We start from the raw sequence: 21,414 nt of genomic DNA, 5'->3' as shown, positions 1-21,414 counted from the left end.
CTGTCCACCAGATGTCTCCCCACTCTTGAGATGATGACCTCCCTTGTTTCTCCACTGCAGGTCTGCTGGTGAGGAATTCCCCATGTAAACACCGGGTGACGTATAAGGAGACCCAGGTTCTGTTGAGTAAGCTTCAACATTGGGGACGTCTGATGTTGGTGGGGGTCCTGTCCTTAACCCTGCCGCTGCAAACGGCATTAGGTAGCTCCATTTGAACAGCGAATATGTGAAATGGTTTATGACTCAGCAGAGTCTAATTATGTAACAGACAGGCATTGTTCAAACCGCTATGGGGATTTTTTATTCGCCTCTCTAAAATGGCAGATTAAGTTGTTAGCAATGACTTAGAAATACCACAACAAGATGCCAACAATAGTTTAGCAATGGAGCTGTGCAGCTGTGCTCACTGAATGTTTTCACCATACTTGACTTTATTTTCACTCTTTCCCCCTCACACACAAATACACCAGAGAGGGTGTGGCGGAGTGCACTCAGTATGTTGTTTAAGTCTTTTCCTAAAGGTACAGTATCTAGATCCTGTGTAAAAGCTTGAGGAACCTTAGCGGACCCTCAGAAAGGAGATATTAATAACTCTTGGGCCAGCCTACCACATTCTTCATATGTGAGTCACTATAAGCTGGAGAGGCGGGAGGAGTCAGTTGGTTTTCCCTCTGTTTCTCATTTGTGTTTCTTTCCATAGAAGAGTGGAACAAATAGGCGGGGAGGCCACCCCTTCTTTTGCAGATCTCCGACCCTTCATGTGAAATGCATGCTTCCCTACACGGGACACATATTTGTGCTCATGCGGCAGAGTTTGCACAGGATAAAACCAAAAAGACGCACAGGCAGCCTAGTGGGAGTGTGGAAGAGGAAGAGGGGGAATGGACTGCACCTAATTGTGTGTGTGTGTGTGTGTGTGTGTGTTTGAGAGGGAGTGAGAGAAATAGCTTCAGATGGTGGGAATGAGAGGGGAGAGAGCCTCGGAAAATGGTGGAATGGGGACTTGGCAGGGGAGAGTGTGAGTCACTGTTTATCTCAGCTGTCACTAAGAGACCAACTGAGCTCGACAGAAAAGAAAACCTTGTTCAAAGTGCCAAGTTAAATGCACCAAACTCTCATTTCTGTACTATGTACTTTATGTTTAAATAGAGACACGTTTAGCAACCTCTTCCACAAGGTCCATAGCAGAGACAGTCAGGCACAGTCAGGGAATTTTATTTGGTTACAATATTAGTTAATATAAGAACACTTGGTGGAGCTGTGTACAGTAGTCAGTAATGTATCATTCAATCAATCTTGTTAAAAGGTTGATCTCAGCATGTTCTGTTACGTAGCTGAGGTCTCGCTCCTGCACATACAAAACAGTTTCAAAAATAAGATATAAAGTACGCACAAAATGGTGGCAGGTAAAGCAGGTGAAACACATTAAGGTTATTAGATTCGTGCTGCCAGTTTGATTTGAAAATGCTATAAACGAAATCATTTCAGCAGAATAAAATACATTGGCGAAATGATCTCATCACTGGGGCAAACAGGTCTGAAAATGGCACAATCATACAGAACACTGAACCATTCCAGTCCGGGCACACGAGGAGTGTCAAGCCTCATGGTCAAAGGGAAGCGTAATCAGGGGCCGAGGGCTGCTGGCTTAGAGGGCGCCAACTTTTGTTTACTTCTGCTCTGCAAACCTAAGTAGATATATTTTTAAGTTCATCATAAAAAGCACACATTGAGGAGCCAGAGGAGCGAAGCAGAAGGAACCAGCGTGAGTTTTGCAGTAAGCACTTGTTATAGTCTCAAAGGTGAGACTTACTCTTAAATACAGCATGTTCCATTGTAAGAGACCAAAACCAGCCTCTGTGAAGACATAGAAGGAAACATTTTGGCGCATAAAACGTTTGGACAACATTTTGCAAACACAGACAGTAGCAAAGATGTGACAGCTGACAGAGAAGAGTCTCTCTCAGCTCCAGCAACTTAGTGATGTGTTTATGCGTCAGAGCCCTTCTGCCTGCGTTTGGAGGGGGGGATCAGGCGGTTGGGGAGCTCCGGTGGCAGACCGTGGCCCTCCAGCTTGACCTCGATCAGGTGGCCAGCCAGAGCAAATTCTTCATCATCCAGCATGCCATCGCGGTCCACATCTGACAGCTTCCAGATGCGACCCAGCACCGAGTTGGGCAGGCGGGAGCTCACCATCCAGTCCTTGGCCTTGGTGCCGCTCAGCTTCCCCTCATTGGGAGCGAGGTTATAGAAGATTTCATCGTATTTGGGCTTGTCTTTGGTCACCACCCAGTCCTCCTCCTCCTCGCATGCTTCTCCATTCTCCTCAATAAAGGGGTCTCCCTCAGAGAACGGTCCGGCGCGGGTCCCCAGGAAGGCCCCTCCCTGCACGCCGAGCTGCTCTCCTGCCTCCAGCTCCTCCTGGCGCAGGAGGGGCATCAGCTTGGCGATGTCAGCAGAAAGCAGTTCGTCGAGGGCTGCCATCAGGTTGGGCTTCAAGGTTTTGAATTTGGTGAAGTCATGAACCATCAGTTGCTCCTTGAAAAAGGAAATGACAATAAAACATTTTAGCCAGCAGATTTTATGGCTTATACAGACAAAACTTTAGCGCTTAAATGAAAGTCTCACAGACTGCCCAACTCAGACTGAGTCTGACCTGCATCTTGGCACAATCTGGGAAGTCTCCAGCGGAAATGTTGTACTGCAGCTGGATCTTAGAGAAGATAACGGGCAGCTGGTAGATCAGATTCTTCTTTTTATTGTCCTTTCTGAAGACGGAAGGCATCTCCTGCTTCAGATGGCTGATTATGTGGGCGTGGACCTGGGAGTAAGAAAAACAGAATCAAAGTGTCTTCAACCAAGCCTTTTTACACTTCTAACATTAAAACACAGTGCAGTACTACCAATGCATCAGTAATCCTAAAGGCTGGGATGCCAGAAAAACACAGAAGGACATTGGGTAACACACCCTGACCAGACGGGCTCTCTTGACCAGGTCATTGAGCTTGCGCAAAGCTGCATTTCTGGGGAGGTTTTGGATGTCGGCGAACAGATCCTCCTCCTCCAGCTCAAACAGCTTACGGTTGTCTGTAACCATCAGCGGCTCCGACCAGAAGGAGCCGATGTAGACACGCAGAACTTCCGGGGTGCCGAACACCTTCCCCAGGGACCACATGAGTGCCCCGTACACCCGCATCAGCTGCTGGGTGCCCACCATGTCTGCCTTGTTGAGCACCACACGCAGCTTGTCCTCGTTGCCCTTCAGGGCACCGATGGCCTCGGAGAACTCGTCAGATATCTCCAGTTTATGGGCATCAAAGAGCAGGATGATGCGGTCCACACGCTCCGCAAACCAGCGCAGCACAGCTGGGAAGTCATAACCTGTTTGGATATAAAAGGTGGCGGAAGATTAAGACAATCAGAATCAGCATAAGGGTAGAAAAGCAGAGGCGAGGAGAGGGGAGAAGGTCTACACAGAACACAAACCCTTCACACCTCTACACTGATATTTGTAAAATACCACATTTAATTTCACTTTGGCAGTCTAAATGTCTAGTTTTGAGTTATTGCTCCACCTGAAACACTATATTCCTGCTTACAAAAAAAAGTGCATCTTACTCTCCTACTGTGGAAGGTAGTTTTAGTTTCAGATACCCATCACTGAATATTCGCTTAAATTGTGTACTGAAATTTAGATTTAAAACAATCATTAGTGCTTTCTTTTTAAAAACCTCTCCCATTTACTCTGGATAAGACAAAAAAAAAAAAAAAAAAAAAACAGATTTCTGGCTTTTCCAGAAAATCAGTTTTTGGGAAATGTTAATGCAGAATTTTTTGAAATGTGTTTTTATATTTGCTGCTGTCAGGACCACAAACCAAATCCATTCACCTCCACTGTGTTTCGGAGGAGAAAGGAATCTCACATATGGATATTTCAAAAACTAATTTCAAAAATATCTGCCTGGTTGATAGCACTGGTGCTAATTAAGGAAATGTGTTTTTTATAATGTGGAGACACTTACCACGTGACACTAAACGTGACTGTTAGTTGCTCATGCAGATTGATTCTTATAAAGGGGTTACTGGAAATATGCATGAATAGAAACATGGAGAATTTATAATGAGATAGTGATGATGGTTATTTCTCGATCATATATTCCTTCAGATGTGCTGAGAGTTTTTGTCCTCTGTTCCTCATTAAGTTTTGGTGACTGCTCATTGAACTGCTGGGAGGTTTTCCTGCTCCGCTGCCAAGTGTTATTGTGACAGAGCGAACTAGTCCCATGAGTTATCCAGGCATGCCAAGGAGATGAGTTTGTGAGATGAGGCTCAGGGATGTGTTTCTCTGCAGGCCCCCCCATGCCCTCTCCTCACCTTTTTTACCACGCTCACCTCGGCTCACTCTCTGCTTTGCCCCGGACAGGATCCCGGGGGAGTCAATGATGCTGATACTCTCCAGGACCTGGTTGGGCATCTGAGCGCACTGGAACCTGGTGTTATCATCAGTAGACAGGACAGAGCTCATATAAATGACGATAAGACGCGAGTTCATAGAGGTCACTTGTGTTTGAAACACTGTCACTGTCAGCGAAAAGAATCTAAATCATGTGAAAAATATTTGAACGTTTTCAAAGAAGCCAATGTTATCTCGGGAGCAGACTGGAAGCTGCCCCCTTCAACCCCCCCACCCCTCCCTCTGCAGGCCATTGTGTGCAAGCAGGCCTCTCATTGCAGTGGGCTTCCTGAAGGAAAATGACCACTACTGCCAGAATCAAACAATAAGGCCTGCTAATGATGCGTGGCTTAGAACAACAACCCTGCTTCCTGTAGCTTATGAGTTTAACGAGCCCACCAGCCCTCAGAACAGGAAGTCAACGCAAAAAGAGAGACGCCAATACATTCACAAACACACCCCACAGAGGGAGAGAGGGACCCTGCTGGAAAACATCATGGCATCAGCAGGAGTACTGTATGTGCCTGTCACTCCTGCACTTTCAAGTCCATGTGACTAGTAGCTAAACAGGCTTTATTGTGAGATGTGACTCTCCTGGTTCACAACTGTGGGTAAATATTCGCAGAAATCTGGTAGCTGGAGGAGGGACTTGTTGGGTCGTGTTAGGCTCAGTGTCTGTGACTTCATTTGTTTGTCCTCACCCTGAGGAGCTGTGGCATCCTCTGACCTCGACTTTCAACTTACGTAGCTTTAGGTTCCTGTTTGAGTATATTCGCTTTCATCAGTCTCTCTGGTGATATCGCTCCCTTTCTCAGTTTTTCCACAAAAAAGGCAAGTGCCTCCCTGCTCTGAAATTTGGCACATGGACTTGAAATTCCAAAGCACAAAAAAAAAAAAAAATATCTGCTATCTGCCTTTCCCTGTTTTCCCTCCTCTGGTTCTCTGGTGGAGTCTGTCCATTACATGCTGATACACATATCTGTATCCTTCAGTGGAGTCATTACACAAGACAGCGTGGATAAAATTTCTGCTCTCACCTGTTGAGAAAGGCATTTCCAAAAGGGTTGAGTTTACGGAAAGGCTTGTTGGGGTCCACAATAAGGGCATTTCCGGGGATGACTCCCTCCACCTCCCCATGCATGATGGCAGTGAAGCAGTCGGTGGTGGGTTCAGGTCCTATCCTGCTCCCAGGAATATCCTGCTCCAGTAGATACCTGTCAGTCACACACATAGCTTGTGATTTTTTTCACCGCTGCCACTGCAACAAGTTTAGCAATATCACACATTTACACAGTCGTGCAATGCACAGCTGTGATGTCTTACTTGATGAATGTGGTCTTTCCAGTGGAGTACTGTCCCACCACCAGAACCATAGGCTTGTTATCAAAGTCTGCATCTTCCAAACTGGGGGAGTGGAAATCATTGAAACCGTAGTACTGCTCCAGAGGCAGGAGCTTCTTTCGATACAGGGACTTGAGCCCCTCCGTCACAGTGCGGATCACCTCCGGTGCCTTCTTCACATTTTTTCGCCCCCAGCGTGACATGCTGCTTGACTAATGTGGTTGTGATCTTCTTATAAAAATCAATGTCTGGGGTTGTGCCTGTTGTTGGAAGTTGTATATCCTCTGTCTGAACCTTGGAAAACCTTCAGGTGTTTCCTGTATTTATGTCCTTGAAGACTCCTCTGCACACGGCAAGCAGGATGATTGGGCTAATGTTTTGTTTGAAATCTGGATGTTCCCCTTTGAAATGAGCTGCAACGCTGACAACTTCTATTTCCTGGAATAAGAGCGGAAAAGGAAAGTAGAGGTTAATCCAAAAGAGAATAATCCGGATGGCAAAAATGGGTTTCTAGCTGTTCTTGTGCCTGGTTCAGTTTTTACCACAACCTGGAGCAAGGATGTGGAAGCTGGAGCAAGTTTCAGCCCTCCAGGTGCCTGCCAAGCATTGTAAGAGCATGCCTGGAAAAAAATTGGTGTTCATGCTGGAAAACTTGCAAACCCAGCCCAGCACCAGGATTCACATAGGCACAGCTCATTTCTTTGGTCAAATGAGTAAGACATTCCTTTCATCCCCTGCAGTTCCTCTCAGTGGAACATGAAATACGTGGATGCCTCAATTGTTCATGTTAGGAAAAGACCTCTTAAGGATTAGTCTGCACATGGAAAAATAAATGTGACCTCCAAACACCGTTTTCCACTGTGGTCTACGTAAACACAAAAACTGGATTAGGAGTTGAAAGCGCAACTCATTAAGACTGACAAAGAGACACAAAAGTAAGACAAGCATGGGCAGATGGTAACTCATCTCTTCAGAGCTTCTTTCTTTTAAAATCCCATTTGAATTTGGGAAAAAAAAAAAAAAAGAGGAAAATATTGCCTGGAGGAGAGTAGGCAACACGGTACTGACATGTCACAAGACCAGTGTGGACAGAGCTCTTGTCAAAATGGCGAACCCTGGAGAGTTACAGTGGAGACATATTAAAGCACTGTGCCAAGTTGGATGAATAATAGCTTTTTTCCAGACTCTGTGTGAAACTTAAGGCTCTCGGACCAATTTTCTATACATTTTCTATAAATGATGGCGGAAAATGCATTTTAAGCTATCACAACTGCAACACAGTTTTGAAACAAGAAATGTGATAACGGTCTGCAGCAACAAGAGTCAAATATGAAAAAAAATATATATATATATATATATATATATACATTGATAAAGTACTACCATTGAATCAGATAAACTGTGTTCTTTAGACCTAAAATATTCCATTAAGGCTCAGCTTCCCTTGCTGCATCACAACCTGGCTATAGCTTGGTGAAAGTTCAAATTCAAGCTTTTCACTTAGTTCATAAGGAAAAGGAGTATTTACCAAATTTGAAAGAAGAAAGCTTGGCCTCCTGTAAGCACCTTGATCTCTCTCACCAGGTTTGCCCTCTGGAGTTTGGAAAATATTTTGACTTGAGGAGACAGAAAGAGTCTGTTCGAGGAGCTGCAGCTACATGTATGGGTGTACCTCTAACAGCGAATAGGAACCCACGGTAGAGTGTCAGTGCAGCAAGATTACAGAGGATCGTTCTTCTCCAGGGTTTAATGTATTTCAGATGAGCTCCAGATCTGGCAGGGATCCGTACTCTGCTCGCTGAAAGAGCAAAAAGGCAAACCACACTGAGACTAACTTTTCTCTCCCCCTAAGCTTGCTTCTCCTAACTCTGAACGCACCTCCTCTTCCAGGGATGCCTGGCAACGCTGTGGGCAGCACTAACACTGCTCAGGGCAGGGATGAGCTGAGCTGCGGCCAGTGGGTGTGGAACTGGAGGAGGGAGGTTGTGAATAAATAATTTGGGTGGAGTTGTTTTTTTCTTTTTTTAAAACATGAAATTCTCTCACAGTGCTGTTTTTGTGATAACAACTTAACACTGCACCCCTCCAGCTGTGGCTGCTGACTCCTCCACACATTTCAAACTTTCTCTATTCATTTTTTTCTCTTCTCTTCAACCCACAGTAACATGTCATGGAGTGACAGTTTTCACCTCTCTACAGTCCCGATTCTCTTGCTCCTCCCAAACTCTCTGAACCTTCCAGGCAATGAATCACTCAAATGAGCTCTACTTTTCCACATCCATGCACCACCTGCTGGCTGTCTCAAAGTGGATACTGATTTCACAGCCACAGCCATCAGCACTGTCCCCTCCTGACTATCATACAAAGCCTCGCAGTCATTTAGTCTTTGGAATTCATCCAGGAGATCAGGAATCCCTATCTGGACTACAAAAAAAATAACTTGATGATCTGCAAGGTTTCATAAAAGAAGCAAGGTTTAATTTACAGTTTTACTAAATGTACATTTCTTTTTAAAAAGTGTCATTATACACAATAAATACAATACAAAATTAATCTGTAATACTATACTTCAAATTCTCTCACGGTCTTTTTGTACATTATTATTGTTCCTTTTTTTTCCCATTTCAATGCTTGTGCTTGTGTTTGAATTGTCCACCAGGCTTAAAAGAGAAAAAACAACCAACCCCCCCCCCCCAAACAACTGAAAAACACACACACACACACATACACAGGATGCAGGGATACAGTTGCAGAAAACAGAAAACCAGCAGCTAAAATTGTTCTGCCCCCTGCTGACTAAAATGCATAAAGTCCTAACCTGGCATAATCAGCAGCAGGGGGTCAGGGGTGTGTGGAGGTGCCTAAAAACCTGAAAAATTACTGTGTTACCCTACATGTTCATTTACGTCAAACTTCATAATATGCCAAATTCTTTTCTTCATGTTACACTTTCAAAATGCATGTGATGTCTATGTGAAATGCACGGTAAAAGATGAGGCTCCTTGATTTTGCAGACAAACTGAAAGGGCAGCTACTTGAGCGACAGGTCAGAATTTATTGTACTGTCTAGAGAGGCTGACTGTATGAATTTATCACGTGCGGTTTGCATCTTTAGGGCAGTGTTATCTTTGTGATAAGAAAAGTAAATTTGGTTGGGAAAGGAAGACACTGTGTGACATGACCTTTTACAGCTTTCTCTTTCGCCTCTTAGCTGAAGGTAACCAAGATAAGAAGGCTGTAGTCTTAACTGTTAAAAGAAGTTGCCTGATGCTGGTCGGGCACAATTTAAACCAGAAGATGAACTGTTGTGGACTGGTGTTCAGGCCACATGAGAGGAATGTATGAATAATGAATGAGGAAGAAAAAGTGAAAAAGCACAAAGAAAGGAAAGAAACAAAGAAACAATTTCTTGTTTCTGGAACTTAACAGACGGAACACATACAAAACGGCAGGCATCAAGTCTCTGACTACCAGAGACAGTTCCACCACACTCACACTTATTCCACCGCAGGTCTACTTCGGGCGGTAAATGACAAAGAAATGTCTGGACAATTCAAATGGACAAACAAAGCCAACACAGCTTGGCAGAGTAGTACAGTGATACTGTTTTCACAGTGTCCCCTCTCTTGCCCCTGCCTCAAAATCTGTCTCTTAGCTCCCCCTTGTCAGTCCTGCCTGGGGCTGAGGGGCTGTTATCTGCTTTGAGTCTGGGGCACCAGGCTGCCATTGTGGCCACGGCCACCGACCTGAGGGTGCTGGGCCAAGGAGGACGACGAGGAAGTGGAGGAGGGAGGTGGGACTGAGGGTCTGTGGGACGAAGCTGCCGAGCCCCCTGGGCGCTGGCTTTGGTGTTGGTGTGACCTGCTGTTGCCCCCTTTAATGTGGTGCCCGCGGGCTGAGGGCTCCTGCTGCAGGTTGAGGATGCTGTCGATGGCACACTGCAGGTGCTCATTCAGAGAGTCATCCGGGGGGCTGCCGCTGGAGAAGCTGGCATTATCCATGTCGGGGGAGTCAGATTTGCAGCGTTTGGCAGGAAGTAAAGAGTCTCGTGTGAAGGAGGACTCTGGAGAGGGAGGCCCAGGAGCATGCTGGTCCATTCTAAAAGTCCCACCTACCCTATGTCTATTTTTTCCACTCGCCCTCTTGTATTTACTTACATCTGTCTCTTGGTCTGTGTGCTCCTCTCCTCTCTCCTTTGCCCCTTCCTTGTCTAGGAGCTGTGGGAGATGGTGGTGTTGTGTGGTCTTGATACCACGGCTAAACACCTCGTCCACTTCGTTCAGCCCCTGCATTGCACTCCCTAAACGGCCTGTCTCGTGGCTCGACTCTGTGTGAGTGTGCGATGTCTCCCTGCCTCTTTTCTCCACTTTCACACTAGCTATCACTGTCCGCTCTGAGGGAGGAGAGGAGGCCCCGTGTCTTGGGGGGGATGGCAGGGGTCTGGGATAGGACAAACTTTCGTCTCCTCCCCCTGGGACACCCGGTCGGACCCGGGGACTAATGTTTTCCCGGTAGGTTTTTCGAAGGGGAAGGCGACAGGTTGTAGGCGAAGGAGTGGCAGTGGAGGCAGGATTGTGTTTTGCTCCACCCATACCATGATGATCCAACGTCCCATTCATTTGAGTGGAGGTGGAGGAAGAGGAGGCGGAGGAGGATGACAATGACGACCAGGTATGAGAGGAAGAGGTAGAGGAAGATGGTGCTGCATTGGGAGGAACATTACCTCTCAGTGGCGGGTTACACTGAGTGGTTGCTGTGGTGACTGATGAGGCAGAAGAAGCAGTACAAACGGGGGACTGAGTTCTGATGACTGTAGTAGGAGGAGTTGATAACGAGTGGGATTTTGGATGTGGTACAGCAGTGTCAGAATGAGACTGGGATATGGACTGGCTGCTCTGCTGAGGTTGAGGTGTGTGCACTGGGTCTAACGCAGTGTTATGAACCACCTTACTGAACCCCGTTTGATCCTGCTTGATTTTCAGCTTCAAGCCAATTCTCCTGCGGGCCTCGTAGGTCTTGATTGGTGGTTTGCTGGTTCTCTGTGGGAGAGCATCATCATCATCGGCTGCTTGAGAGTTGAAAGATGAAGATGAGGAAAAGGACGATGCTGTTGGAGCGCGACTGAAGGAGGATGACTGGCTGGTGGGTTCGGCCACCACCTTGCCTGCTGCAGCTGGAGGTGGTGGGCAGCTGCTTGACCAAGACACAGAGGCTCCACCCCCACCCTGCTTTATTACCAGTTTGGTGGGAGGGAAAGGGGTGACAGAAGTGGTGGTAGGAGGAGTGGGAGTAGAAGCAGGAGCAGGAGGAGGAGGAGGAGCAGAAGGGGCCAGAGCTGGAACAGGAGCAGGAGCAGGAGCAGGAGCAGGAGCTGGAGTTGGGTTGGGTGCAGGAGGATTTGGGGTGATGCTTGAAACAGGGGCTGGGGTAGGAGCAGCAGGTGCTGGAGCAGGTGCAGCAGCAGCTCCACCTCCACCCACTGACATGGGCTCGGCAGAGGAGGATTTCTCTTGAGACGAAACTACACTTTCCAACATGCGCGCATTTGCTACAAACTCCTCTGCAATGAAATGCACACAAAAAAATTATTAGCATACATACACACACACACACACAAGCATATCATTTAGATGAAGAAACTGCATGACAACAATACATGGAACTTAGTGGTAGGGTACCTGGTCTCTCCTTGGCCAAAATTCTGTCTTGATTCAATGCGATCTTCTCCTCCTGAATGAACATCCGGTCGATCATCACCATCTCTGCCGAGGGGCCCAGTCTCTGCTCAGGTTCAAACGCCACAAAAACCATCGACTCAGAATCAATTCAAGGCAAAGGAGTCAAAGGTACACGAATAGAATGCTGGTTTATAAACTTACTTTTGACTCCGCAAACAGCAAATAGCGATATTTATCCAGCATAGCCTGGGTCCTTTTCAGCAGCTGGCTAGATACCCTCTCAAACTCATCATCCACTGCGCACAAGAGGACCCAGATGTCAAGATCACAAATTTTGGGAAAAGGAACTCAAGTGTATACTGGAGACAACAGAGATGGTTACCTCTTTGATAGTCTTGAGAAGAGTTGGCAGTTCCCTGGTAGAGATGGTAAGGCAGCAGTCTGTGCAGTGTGTCCTCAAAAGAGTGGAAAGGGGCACTGTAGTTTGGGTGAAGCACTGAACCCTGCTGTTTCCTTAGCTGTTCTAGCATTCTGCAATGAAATAATTTAAAAGAAACTTTATTTTCTTTATTCTCACTTTGGACAGTATCATTTCAGACGCTTCAAAAATGCCCCTGACACACACCTGGCTTCTTTGCTGGGCTCTGCGCTGAAAGGCATCTTCATTGTTGTTGTCTGTGATGTAGGTAACAAAATGAAACCCATGAATTAAAAGCTTTGCACTGAAGCTCGAACATTTGAGGCTGTTTAAGATAGACACTGTGACACTACTTTACCTGAGTTTGTGCTGGAGCTGGGGGCTGTGGAGCAGGCATTTGAGTCAGACTAGCTCCTAACACCTGTATCTGCATTCCACCTTTCCCCAGAGTCATCCCTCCAACTGAGCTGATCACTCCTGGCTTTGGCTGAACCTGTCAAGAAATTTAGGGACAAGTTTAGAAACTGACATTGATCATTTTAAAAATGTGCTTTTCGATTTAAAAACAAAGAAAACAAAACAAACAAAAAACACTAACACACACAAAAAAAAAGAAAAGTAGTTAAAACAACACATATCAACCACTATTCAGTTCTTGGATGTCACTTACCTGTGCAGGCTGGGTAAGGCTGGCAGGAGTGACAGTCTGATTCACCATTGATCCAGCTGGCCCTTGGGCTCCTGAGAAAACCTGTAAGTCACTTGATGCTAAAGTGTGAAAAAACAAATCATTAGAAAGGGAAATACTTGAGACTGCATTCTGGGTCCTGACATTTAGCATCAATAGTGGTAAATTGCATCGCACCTGTAGCAGGGGTTTTGACAAGCACTGACGTTGGCTTCAGCACAGAGGGAAGCTGAGCAGGTGGAGCAGTGCTAGCTGTTGATGTAATCACGGCTTTATCAACAGGCACATCTTGTTGGGAACTGAACTGACTGGTGGCTTGAGGCTGAGGCTGAACGGGCTGCTTGGCTTGCAGCAGGATGTTCTGCTGGACCTGATGACAAATCAGCAAGGTGTGCTTACATGAATGTGTACAAATGAACCAAATTTGGATCAAGTGGATACCATGCATTTAACTAGTGCTGTGCAATTAATTAAAAAAATAGCAATCCAGCCACGAGTACTATTCAATTTTTTGGTGAAGGAAATACGTCATAATATAGATAGAACGCTCCATCTATCATATTCTTCAGAGAAAGAGGACTATACTTGTTGGGCAAAAGACCAACATCATTACATTTTTTTTTGGGGGGGGGGGGGAATCCCAGTATTGGTCAAAATAATCACAAGAAGATTATTTTGCATACCGTGCACAAAACCATTAAACATACACTCACTTCTACTTGGGTATTAATCTAATTGATGTTTTATCCATCTTTTCAAATTACTGTACGAAAAACATATAGGTGCAGCAACTTCTACAACAGTGTGAAGGAATGAATAATGGCAGAGAATGAGCAGCTCAACAGGGAAAAGCATTGCATGCAAGGTCAGACTTAATTAAATGGTTTCACTGGTAAAACCTCTGACTCCATGAACATTTTATAACAAGTTTTCATTAAGAGAAATCTGAAGCAAACAATGGGTTACCTGGTGCAGCTTATCCAACAACTGCTTCTGCTGAGGTGAGGGCTGGGTGATGCCAGACAGGGTATGGATTTGCGCTCCTACTAATTGCAGGTGATGCTGCTGATCTGCTGTCAGGCCCTGGATGGGAACCTGGGTTTTCACTACAGCAGTAGCAGAAGTGCTGACAGGAGGTGCAGTGAACTGGTGCTGTGCAGGTGGTGCAGGAGGAGGCTTAGGCGACTGTGAAACAGGAGGCATATCTTGTTGATAGGGGGCAGGCTGAGAGGCCGGCCGTGGCTGAGTCTGAAGCTGAACTTGAATGTGTGCCTGCTGGAGCTGCGTCTGCGACGGCTGGCCTTGTGCCACTGGTTGGGGAGACTCTGCAATTTGGTTATGGACAATAAAGAGTGGAGGATGAGATGAAGGGGTGCAGGAGCGGGAAGGAGTTTGAGACTGTGGTTGAGGCTGAGAAGGAGGACGTGACTGCTGCTGATTATGGGGTGACTGGATCTGCTGGCTCAGCGTAAGGGGGGACTGGGAAGGCTGGGGACTGTCTGTCACTTGGGGCGCTGTGGTGTGAGTGGTCAGGGCTGTTGAGGGGGACATGCCCTGGATCTTCAGGGGCTGCTGATGTCCACTGGTGGGTACCTGAAGAAGTACAATCACAACAAATTGTTATGCATAACAAATAATGTGAACAATATTTGAACAAAGAGGGAATGAAACTGTGACATTAAGCAACACACACGCGCACACAAAAACAAAAGACAATTATTACTACATGCAATACTACAAAATTTCTACATTCATGCAGTATATACTATATGTGATTCTAGTACACGATTTAAGATTTGCTCAAAAATGGGGCTGGGCGATGTCACCACATCTCAACAAGAACATGTTTTTGGCATTACACATTCATTCAGGCTAAATCTATGATCATGGGTAATTTACTTAATATTTATTACAATACAGGCATTGATATACATTGCTTTAACCCACAAACAAACAAAAAAAAATCCCCTCAACCTATTTTGTTCAGTTTCGGTTTAGTGACCTTCTTATTATCACAATTAACAATTCCAATTAAAACCTATACACAAAAATACATTTATCGCCCAACCCCCAAAACAAAATTACACAAACATGGGTAAATCACAAAATAATACAGAAGCAAATGTTAGACTAGAAAAAAAATCAAGTAGCTGCTTAAGTAATAGAAGCCCAATGATTTTTTTTTCCTCTTACTTAAAGGATTACACATAAAAGGGGAGCAATGATCATCTGGCGAGCCAAAAAGAAAAACAGTTGAAAAAAGCAAGAAGATCTACAGGCCTGTGAAAGTTAAGTAATAAGTGATCTAAAGACTCTAGGGGAGCATGTAATACTGGTCTTGGAGTAATTACACTGGTCAGATTAGGGGGTTACGAGGGGTAGTGACAATGTAAAAACATACAAATCAAAATGAGATGTGTGAGGTTGAGAGGGATGAATGGGTTACATTATTGGTCAGTAATGGGGGAGATGAATGTGAGTTGATTGAATTTGAACATTGTGAGTTGATAAAAAAAATAAATAAATCGGAGTTAGTAAAAAGCTAAAGAGGATGCACCTTGCACCTTTGTAAGTCTTTAAGTAAGCATGACCATGTTTCTTTTATTCTGTTACAAAATATAGAGAATGAATGAGGAAGAATAAAAAAAAAAAAACCTAAAACAAATTAGTTGAAATAATTAACTTTGAAAACCTGCCTCTTGGTTACCAGCCCAAATCCCATGGAGATGGTTAAGTTAACTAATTAAAACAGCACAGCAAGCAAAACACAAAATATATATTTGTGGAATGATCATGCCTTTACATGAAATGAAGTGATGTTAGAAACACACAAGCTGCAAGCAAATTAGTAATTCTTGCAATAAGGAATGGCAGAGCAATAGTGAGAGCTATGGAAGCAATGACTTCTGCAGAAAAGTACAGAGCAGTGATGGGGAAAGGTAAGATACCCTAACACTGTGGCGGCAGCAGCAGCAAGTGGGTGGGGCTTAACATAAAGGGGCATTTCTACCTGCTTTACCACTGCTGTCATGTGGGAGGGGCCAGGGGAAGGACTGTGGGTCTGACCCACCCAAGGGTCAGTTAATTGGCTGTCATGGACAGTGGGGGCCAGAGCAGTGTTGCTGTTGCTGCTGACGATTACAGACGCTGGTACGCCCACAGAGGGGGTTGACTCATTCTCTGATTGGTGGTGCTGCTCCTGATAGGAGTAAATTTACCATTTCCAGATGGGGGTGAGGGAGGGGGGGGGGGAGAGTAAAATATTAAACCAAAAAGGTCAGACCAAAATATCACTCCGTGCATGTTATTTAATATTTAAGACAATGTTAACTGAAACCAATTGAGCCAACATGCAAGTAGTGGGAGACTGACCTGTTGCAGGAACATCTGCAGAGACTCCTGGCTCAAGATCATGCTGGAGCCCTGGTTGGTGAGCAGTAACCTCCCTGGACTGTGCTGAGCCTGAGGGGGGACCAGCCCCACTGCTGTGACAGAGGAAGAGGTGGACACAGACATGGACGGAGAGGAGGAGGAGGGCACTGTGATAGCTGCAGACACAGAGGAGGCCGGTTGCATGGCAAGAATAGAGGACTGCGGCACATGCTGCTGAGCAGGATGAGCAGCCTGGTCTGTGGTGCTACCCAGCACAGCAACACACTCTCCGGGCTGGCCTTGGGCCATGGTGGCTGCTCCGGTGCTGCTGCTGCTGGGGACTCCGCCTGGCTGAGGTTGCAGGGCTGGCTGAAGTGTGACGGCCGGGCTCAGCCCTTCCACCTGACTCAGCATAGTTAGGGAATTCTGGATTGGCATGCCCTGTATGACTGTCTGGGCATGACCTGAGACAGTGTGGGTCTGTGTCTGGCTTTGACTTTGAGCCAATGAAACGGGCATCTGAAAGAGGGTGGGTGTGCCCATCTGACCAGGCTGGAGCTGAATGGGTCCAGAAAGGATGTGGGCAGCCCCAGGGTGGCCCTGTGAAGTCAATACCTGTCCTAAGTTGATGTTCTGATTTGCAGTTAAAATCTGGTTTGCAATGAGTTGTCCACCAGGACCCTGGCTGGTTATGATGTGACCCCCAGGGTGCTGGGTAAGGATCTGCCCACCTGCCTGTAGTGGTGGTAGTAGAAATTGGTGGTTTTGACCTTGAAGAACTGTCTGAGGGGGAATAACAATGCTGCCTGATTGGTTTAACAAGTGTACACTGAGGGGCTTCCCAGATGGTTGTGCTGCTTGTTGTTTGAAAAGGGTCTGTTGAAACTGCGGGCCTTGTGTGGTGGCTTGAGTACTCAGGACAACGTTGGAGCCTGCCTTTCCTGTCAGGAAGGCTACATTCTGAGCAGCAGAAACTGGAAGTTGCTGTAGCCCCAGAGCCTTGTGGGCATCGTTTTGCAAGGGTTGGGGTGCTGGCGGTGGCTGTGGTTGCTGCTGTTGCTTGAAAAGTTTCGTTTGGATGGCTCCCCCCTGAGGGGGTTTGGGCTGAATGGGTGTTGGTGTGCGCTGAATGATCACGTTCTGCATGATTTGGCCTTGAGTTTGCGTCTGAGCTCCAATTCCTGAACTTAGAGGGTTGCTGCCAAAGCCCACAAGCCCAGCAGGAGCTGTCATTGCACCACCACTGCTGCTGTTTGTGCTGCTGACACAAACAGCCGGTCCGTTTAAAGCTGAAGATCCCAAAGTGGCTTTGTTACCTTGGATCAGAAGTCCACCTCCTGAGCCACTGAGTCCTGCCTGTGAACCAGCACCTGATACCTCCTGCGCAGACTGGTGTAGCTGATAGCCACCCATGGCTTTAGCCAAGATTGGCTGCCCAGACTGATTGATAGTCATGACTGTGGGCTGACCCACAACCTGAATCTGTCCAATACCCAAATGTCCAGACTGACTCCCATTTGGAAGTGCTTGGAGACTTGAAATGGGTTGTAGCGTCACATTTCCCAGGCCCACAGGCTGCATAAATGGCTGAACACTAATGGCCTTGTTCATGACCTGGGATTGAAGCTGAAGGCCCTGCTGGGCAAGCACTGACCCCAACATGTCAGCTGTGGCATTAGGAGGAGTTGCGGTGGTGCTTGGTGCTGACCCAGGGAAAATTGCTGCTGCTCCCCCAACACCAACACCTAAGCCTACACCAACAGCAGTGCCTCCAGCCCCAGACAGGCTGGCATCAGGCAGTGTCTGAACCACCTGTGTAAGGCCTGGAATTCCAAAGGAGCCCAGGTCCAGCTCAGCCTCTGCCTCTTGTAAGCTTTGCTCTGTGATGTTGGCTTCGGCCAAACTCTGCTGCAGGATGTCACATGGCTCATGATTTGTCCCAATGCCATTGCTCCCACCTTCACCACCCGGGGATCCCCCCAAGATGTCTTCATCCTCCAGGAAGTCCAGGTCAACACTGACTCTGGGCAGGCCAGCCGGCTCACTGGCTGACAGCTGGACAGCAGGCTGGACCTCTGGAACATGGCCCTTCATCAAAAGAACAAAGGCAAAAGTGAATTGAGACAATGGCTCAGTCCTCCAGTGACGGTGAGAAATGCAACTGGATTGAAGATATGAAAACCCCGCAAAGACCACCCGTCACATCGCGGCAAATCAAAGCTTGTGGAGTGAAGGGATGTTAGTGGAAAAGGAGGGCACTTGGAGAGGCATGCTACATAGAAGGGTAGAAAACAGGAGGAGAAGGATTGGGGGATTTTACTCACCCCAGTGGTAGAGAAGAACGAGCTGGAGGGGTCACTCGAACCATCCAAAAGGTCGTCAGTGTCCAACTACAGACACATCCACCCAGGATAGGATAGACAGAAACCAAAGGCACCCAAACCAGCAGGCAAAAGCCACCAGGACAGAGAAACACACAGACCATCAAACAGAGGAGAAAGGCAAGGAAAGGAAAGAACAACAGTACAGAGAACCCAGATCATAAAGAACCAGCAAAAAGATGAGGGACATTGAGGGCGAGTGACACAGAGTTTGGAAGCGTTAGTATTAGGTCTGTGTAGGTTCTCGGTCTTTCAGTCGTTAGTATTAGCTTTTCTCATTTTGTCAATTGGCCTAATGAAACAGGAATGCAGGGTGAAACCATAAGTAGGGCAATTGAAACGCAAAGACAGCCATTAAGCAGAGAAAGCAGTTAAAATAAAAGACAGTAAAGTAAATATAAACAGTGAAGGGTGTGGGTTTGAGGGTACAATAAGGTATAATCCTAAAGTGATTTAAGTGCAGTTACACAAGTGCTAGCTAAAATACATACGATGAACACTGATTGATTTTTCAACTTTTTTTCTCTCTTACTCACATGGGTCTCAGATCCATGAAGAAAGTCATTGAGAGCTTCTGGGTCACTGCAGGGGAAAACAATGTGATTCAGAACAGGACCAAAGACATGACTGTACAGATTGTTTTAACATCAAACTGATGTCACACTTTTTCTACAATGACTTACCAAATTACATCTAGAAGGCACCTGCCGTCTTCATCATCCATGACAACTGTTGCAGATGAAAAGGGGTTGAAGGGCCAATGATGATTTATTTCATTATCAAAACTCACCATGAAAGCACAGATAAGTAAATTACCCTTTAATTTATTTATTTATTTTTATTTATTGTCACATTTCTTTTATATGGTGCAGGAATTAGCCATCTGATAATAAACATCTTTAAATGCGACCCTCCTTCAGTGCGGTAAAGGGTAATTGGAGTTCATAGTAATTTTGTGTGGTTATACATTTTTAACAGACAATTAATAATCAAATGTAAGAATGGCTTTTGCTGGAGTACAATTACACTCACGATTCCATCATCACACACACTCAGCATTGACAGGTCTTTCAGTTCTACACACAGTGAAAGACGAAACCGCTTTCACACTGAAAGTCTAGATTATTTTTACATTTTTTATTATGTAATAAAAATTATATTTGAAAACTTTTTTTTTTCAATCTATCAATGATCCTTAGAAATTGTGATCAAATATACACACCTGTTACCTTTTTTTGGTTTTGTCTGAATAATTAGAAATGTCCCACTAAAATCAAATCCATACTAACAGTCAAGAAGTTTTTCCTCCTCCTTCATTTTTTTTAGTCTCCCTACATCTGCTTCTTTCAACATCAAAAATAGAAATTAAGACTAAAAACACGACTTGACTCAATACTATCGTATAGTTAGCTGTGGGTCTTGTGAGAATAAAGCAAGCCCGCAAGCAACAGTAAAAGGTCGATGGAGATCAGACGGCAGATGTTTGCTTCACACCGAGAAACATTGGATGGAAATAGACAACAAACTGAAAACGCGCGGTTTTCACAGCCTGGGAAGATTCCGAGTGCGGGCTGACGCTGAATTTACCACAAGTCGCAACAACGGAGCACAACACCTCTAGTAACAGAATTACAGCTAGTCATTAAATAATGCAAGCAAACATATTACCGTGATTATGACGGGGACGGATCCCCGGATGCCGCTCTAAAACTGCAGCGGATCGGAGCCATTACTCGGGCAGAGCAAAGCCAGTGCGCAGGATATGAATGGGGACACTGCAAGCGGCTAGCTAAATGCTAGCTGCTGTTTTCAAAGAGCTTTTCATGCATATTTTGCCGATTTGTTGCAACACAAATGATTTAGCCACTGCACGACCGACTTAAGACTTTACTTTAACAAAACGCTTGATTTCGAAAACCCGTTTCGCCTCTCTTTCCAGCATTTTGATGCATCTGGGTTGAATATCGTTAGCTTAGCTAGCTAGCCTGCTAAGCCAACCAGCTATCAACAATATTCAGACGTACGGCTAGCTTGAGCCTTTGACATTCAAAACAAACCACCGACTGACACATTTTAAACACTCGTATCGTACATCGGCAACTCGATTCAACCAGGAAAAGACGGTATTGTTTGCTTGGAAGTGTAAACGCAATTGCGTGGCGAGCTATCTGTCTCCTCTTGCAAGCAAAATATGAGTTAATGTAGGAATACTCTTGGATGAGGGGGGTATGCTTGGGAATTCGGTGGAAAATGACCATGTTTGCCGGGTCATGCAGCGGCGTGGCGTCTCGATTACGGTAGCGGTGCAGTTTGGGGGTTGTCCGCAGCATGTAAATATCGCAGGTTTGTTGGAGTTTTTCGGATTAATTGAGAAAAATGCAGGTTTATAACAAACTCACCCGAGACGATAGAGGTGCAGGCAGCGCGGGGTCTCCAGGACAGCCTCGCACGGGCTGCTGTACAGGACCCAACTACAGGCAGGAAACAGCAGACTTCCGCTTTGCCTGATTGAAATCTACGGCTCCTTAGTGTTCCTTACTGTATCGACATCTATTTTCACTAAAATGTGAAGTTCGGTGTTTGACATTTTTCTTCGGTGTCGGTGACATGCTGCTGTTGTGCCTTATGGATAAAGTAAAAACAACAATAACAACAAGAACAACGACCAAAATGCTTTATTTGTGTTTGTGCGTTGTAAGTAGTGACAGAAATCGCGGAAAAGGTTGGAGACTTGGTTCATTAGTTATTCATTCCTCATCAGTATGAAATGTCCAGGCAAGAATGTACGCACAAATATTGACTCTTTTTTCACAGCATGGATCTGTAAATCACAGAAAGTAGTGTCCAAACAAATGTTGTCTCTGTACAATAACTTTGTAGACTCAGTAGAACATCGAGAGCAATAAGTGAAAAAAAAGAAAAAAAAAGAAAACATAGACACATGGTTATGTATTTTGATCCAAAGCCTAATCTGCGAATCAGAATCATGTAGATTTGTGGGATGAATCAGCAAACAGAGCTTTTAGACAACATAATCTGTGCAACATGATGTATGCCCAAGCACTAATGTGAAGAGTCAAATA

The 21,414-nt window shown here is 45.6% G+C and overlaps 2 protein-coding genes across 6 annotated transcripts; both read right to left on the bottom strand.

Moving 5' to 3' along the window:
* Window positions 1–1,199: 1,199 nt before the first annotated feature.
* On the bottom strand, window positions 1,200–7,696 carry ehd2b (EH-domain containing 2b). 3 transcript variants are annotated; one of them, XM_029517205.1, is made up of 7 exons: window positions 7,323–7,696; window positions 5,777–6,232; window positions 5,491–5,667; window positions 4,375–4,490; window positions 2,969–3,381; window positions 2,657–2,821; window positions 1,200–2,538 (listed from the first exon to the last, which is right to left on the bottom strand). In XM_029517205.1, exons 2-7 carry the CDS (start codon window positions 5,995–5,997, stop codon window positions 1,990–1,992), a joined length of 1,641 nt encoding a protein of 546 aa, XP_029373065.1. In that variant the 5' UTR covers window positions 5,998–6,232; window positions 7,323–7,696; the 3' UTR covers window positions 1,200–1,989. The 3 variants fall into 3 exon arrangements, with proteins under 3 accessions (XP_029373065.1, XP_029373067.1, XP_029373066.1); XM_029517207.1 differs by having other exon boundaries at window positions 4,393–4,490; XM_029517206.1 differs by having other exon boundaries at window positions 7,467–7,696.
* A 562-nt stretch (window positions 7,697–8,258) lies between these two features.
* bicra (BRD4 interacting chromatin remodeling complex associated protein) lies at window positions 8,259–20,761 on the bottom strand. 3 transcript variants are annotated; one of them, XM_029517741.1, is made up of 14 exons: window positions 20,731–20,761; window positions 19,015–19,060; window positions 18,868–18,913; window positions 15,951–18,038; window positions 15,589–15,777; window positions 13,545–14,171; window positions 12,756–12,948; window positions 12,561–12,658; window positions 12,249–12,383; window positions 12,098–12,147; window positions 11,855–12,003; window positions 11,674–11,768; window positions 11,473–11,578; window positions 8,259–11,354 (listed from the first exon to the last, which is right to left on the bottom strand). In XM_029517741.1, the coding sequence occupies exons 2-14, from the start codon at window positions 19,053–19,055 to the stop codon at window positions 9,487–9,489; spliced, it is 5,685 nt and encodes a 1,894-aa protein (XP_029373601.1). In that variant the 5' UTR covers window positions 19,056–19,060; window positions 20,731–20,761; the 3' UTR covers window positions 8,259–9,486. The 3 variants fall into 3 exon arrangements, with proteins under 3 accessions (XP_029373601.1, XP_029373602.1, XP_029373603.1); XM_029517742.1 differs by having other exon boundaries at window positions 11,473–11,575; XM_029517743.1 differs by lacking the exon at window positions 15,589–15,777.
* Between the last annotated feature and the right edge of the window lie 653 nt (window positions 20,762–21,414).

The sequence above is a fragment of the Echeneis naucrates genome, chromosome 13 (genome assembly GCF_900963305.1).
Source record: "Echeneis naucrates chromosome 13, fEcheNa1.1, whole genome shotgun sequence".
NCBI classification, from domain to species: Eukaryota; Metazoa; Chordata; class Actinopteri; order Carangiformes; family Echeneidae; genus Echeneis; species Echeneis naucrates.
This window is presented reverse-complemented; position numbering and strand designations above follow the sequence as displayed.

What these genes read in the sequence shown, in the direction of transcription:
- ehd2b (XM_029517205.1), bottom strand. Translation starts at nt 5,997, where the DNA reads ATGTCACGCTGGGGGCGAAAAAATGTGAAGAAGGCACCGGAGGTGATC. An exon ending in GGAAAGACCACATTCATCAA is followed by an intron (nt 5,668 to 5,776) that starts GTAAGACATCAC and finishes TGTGACTGACAG; the next exon opens with GTATCTACTGGAGCAGGATA. An exon ending in CAGATTGTGCCAAGATGCAG is followed by an intron (nt 2,539 to 2,656) that starts GTCAGACTCAGT and finishes TCCTTTTTCAAG; the next exon opens with GAGCAACTGATGGTTCATGA.
- bicra (XM_029517741.1), bottom strand. Translation starts at nt 19,055, where the DNA reads ATGGATGATGAAGACGGCAGGTGCCTTCTAGATGTAATTTG. An exon ending in TTCATGGATCTGAGACCCAT is followed by an intron (nt 18,039 to 18,867) that starts GTGAGTAAGAGA and finishes CTTTTGATGAAG; the next exon opens with GGCCATGTTCCAGAGGTCCA. An exon ending in TGACAGCAGTGGTAAAGCAG is followed by an intron (nt 14,172 to 15,588) that starts GTAGAAATGCCC and finishes GTACTTCTTCAG; the next exon opens with GTACCCACCAGTGGACATCA.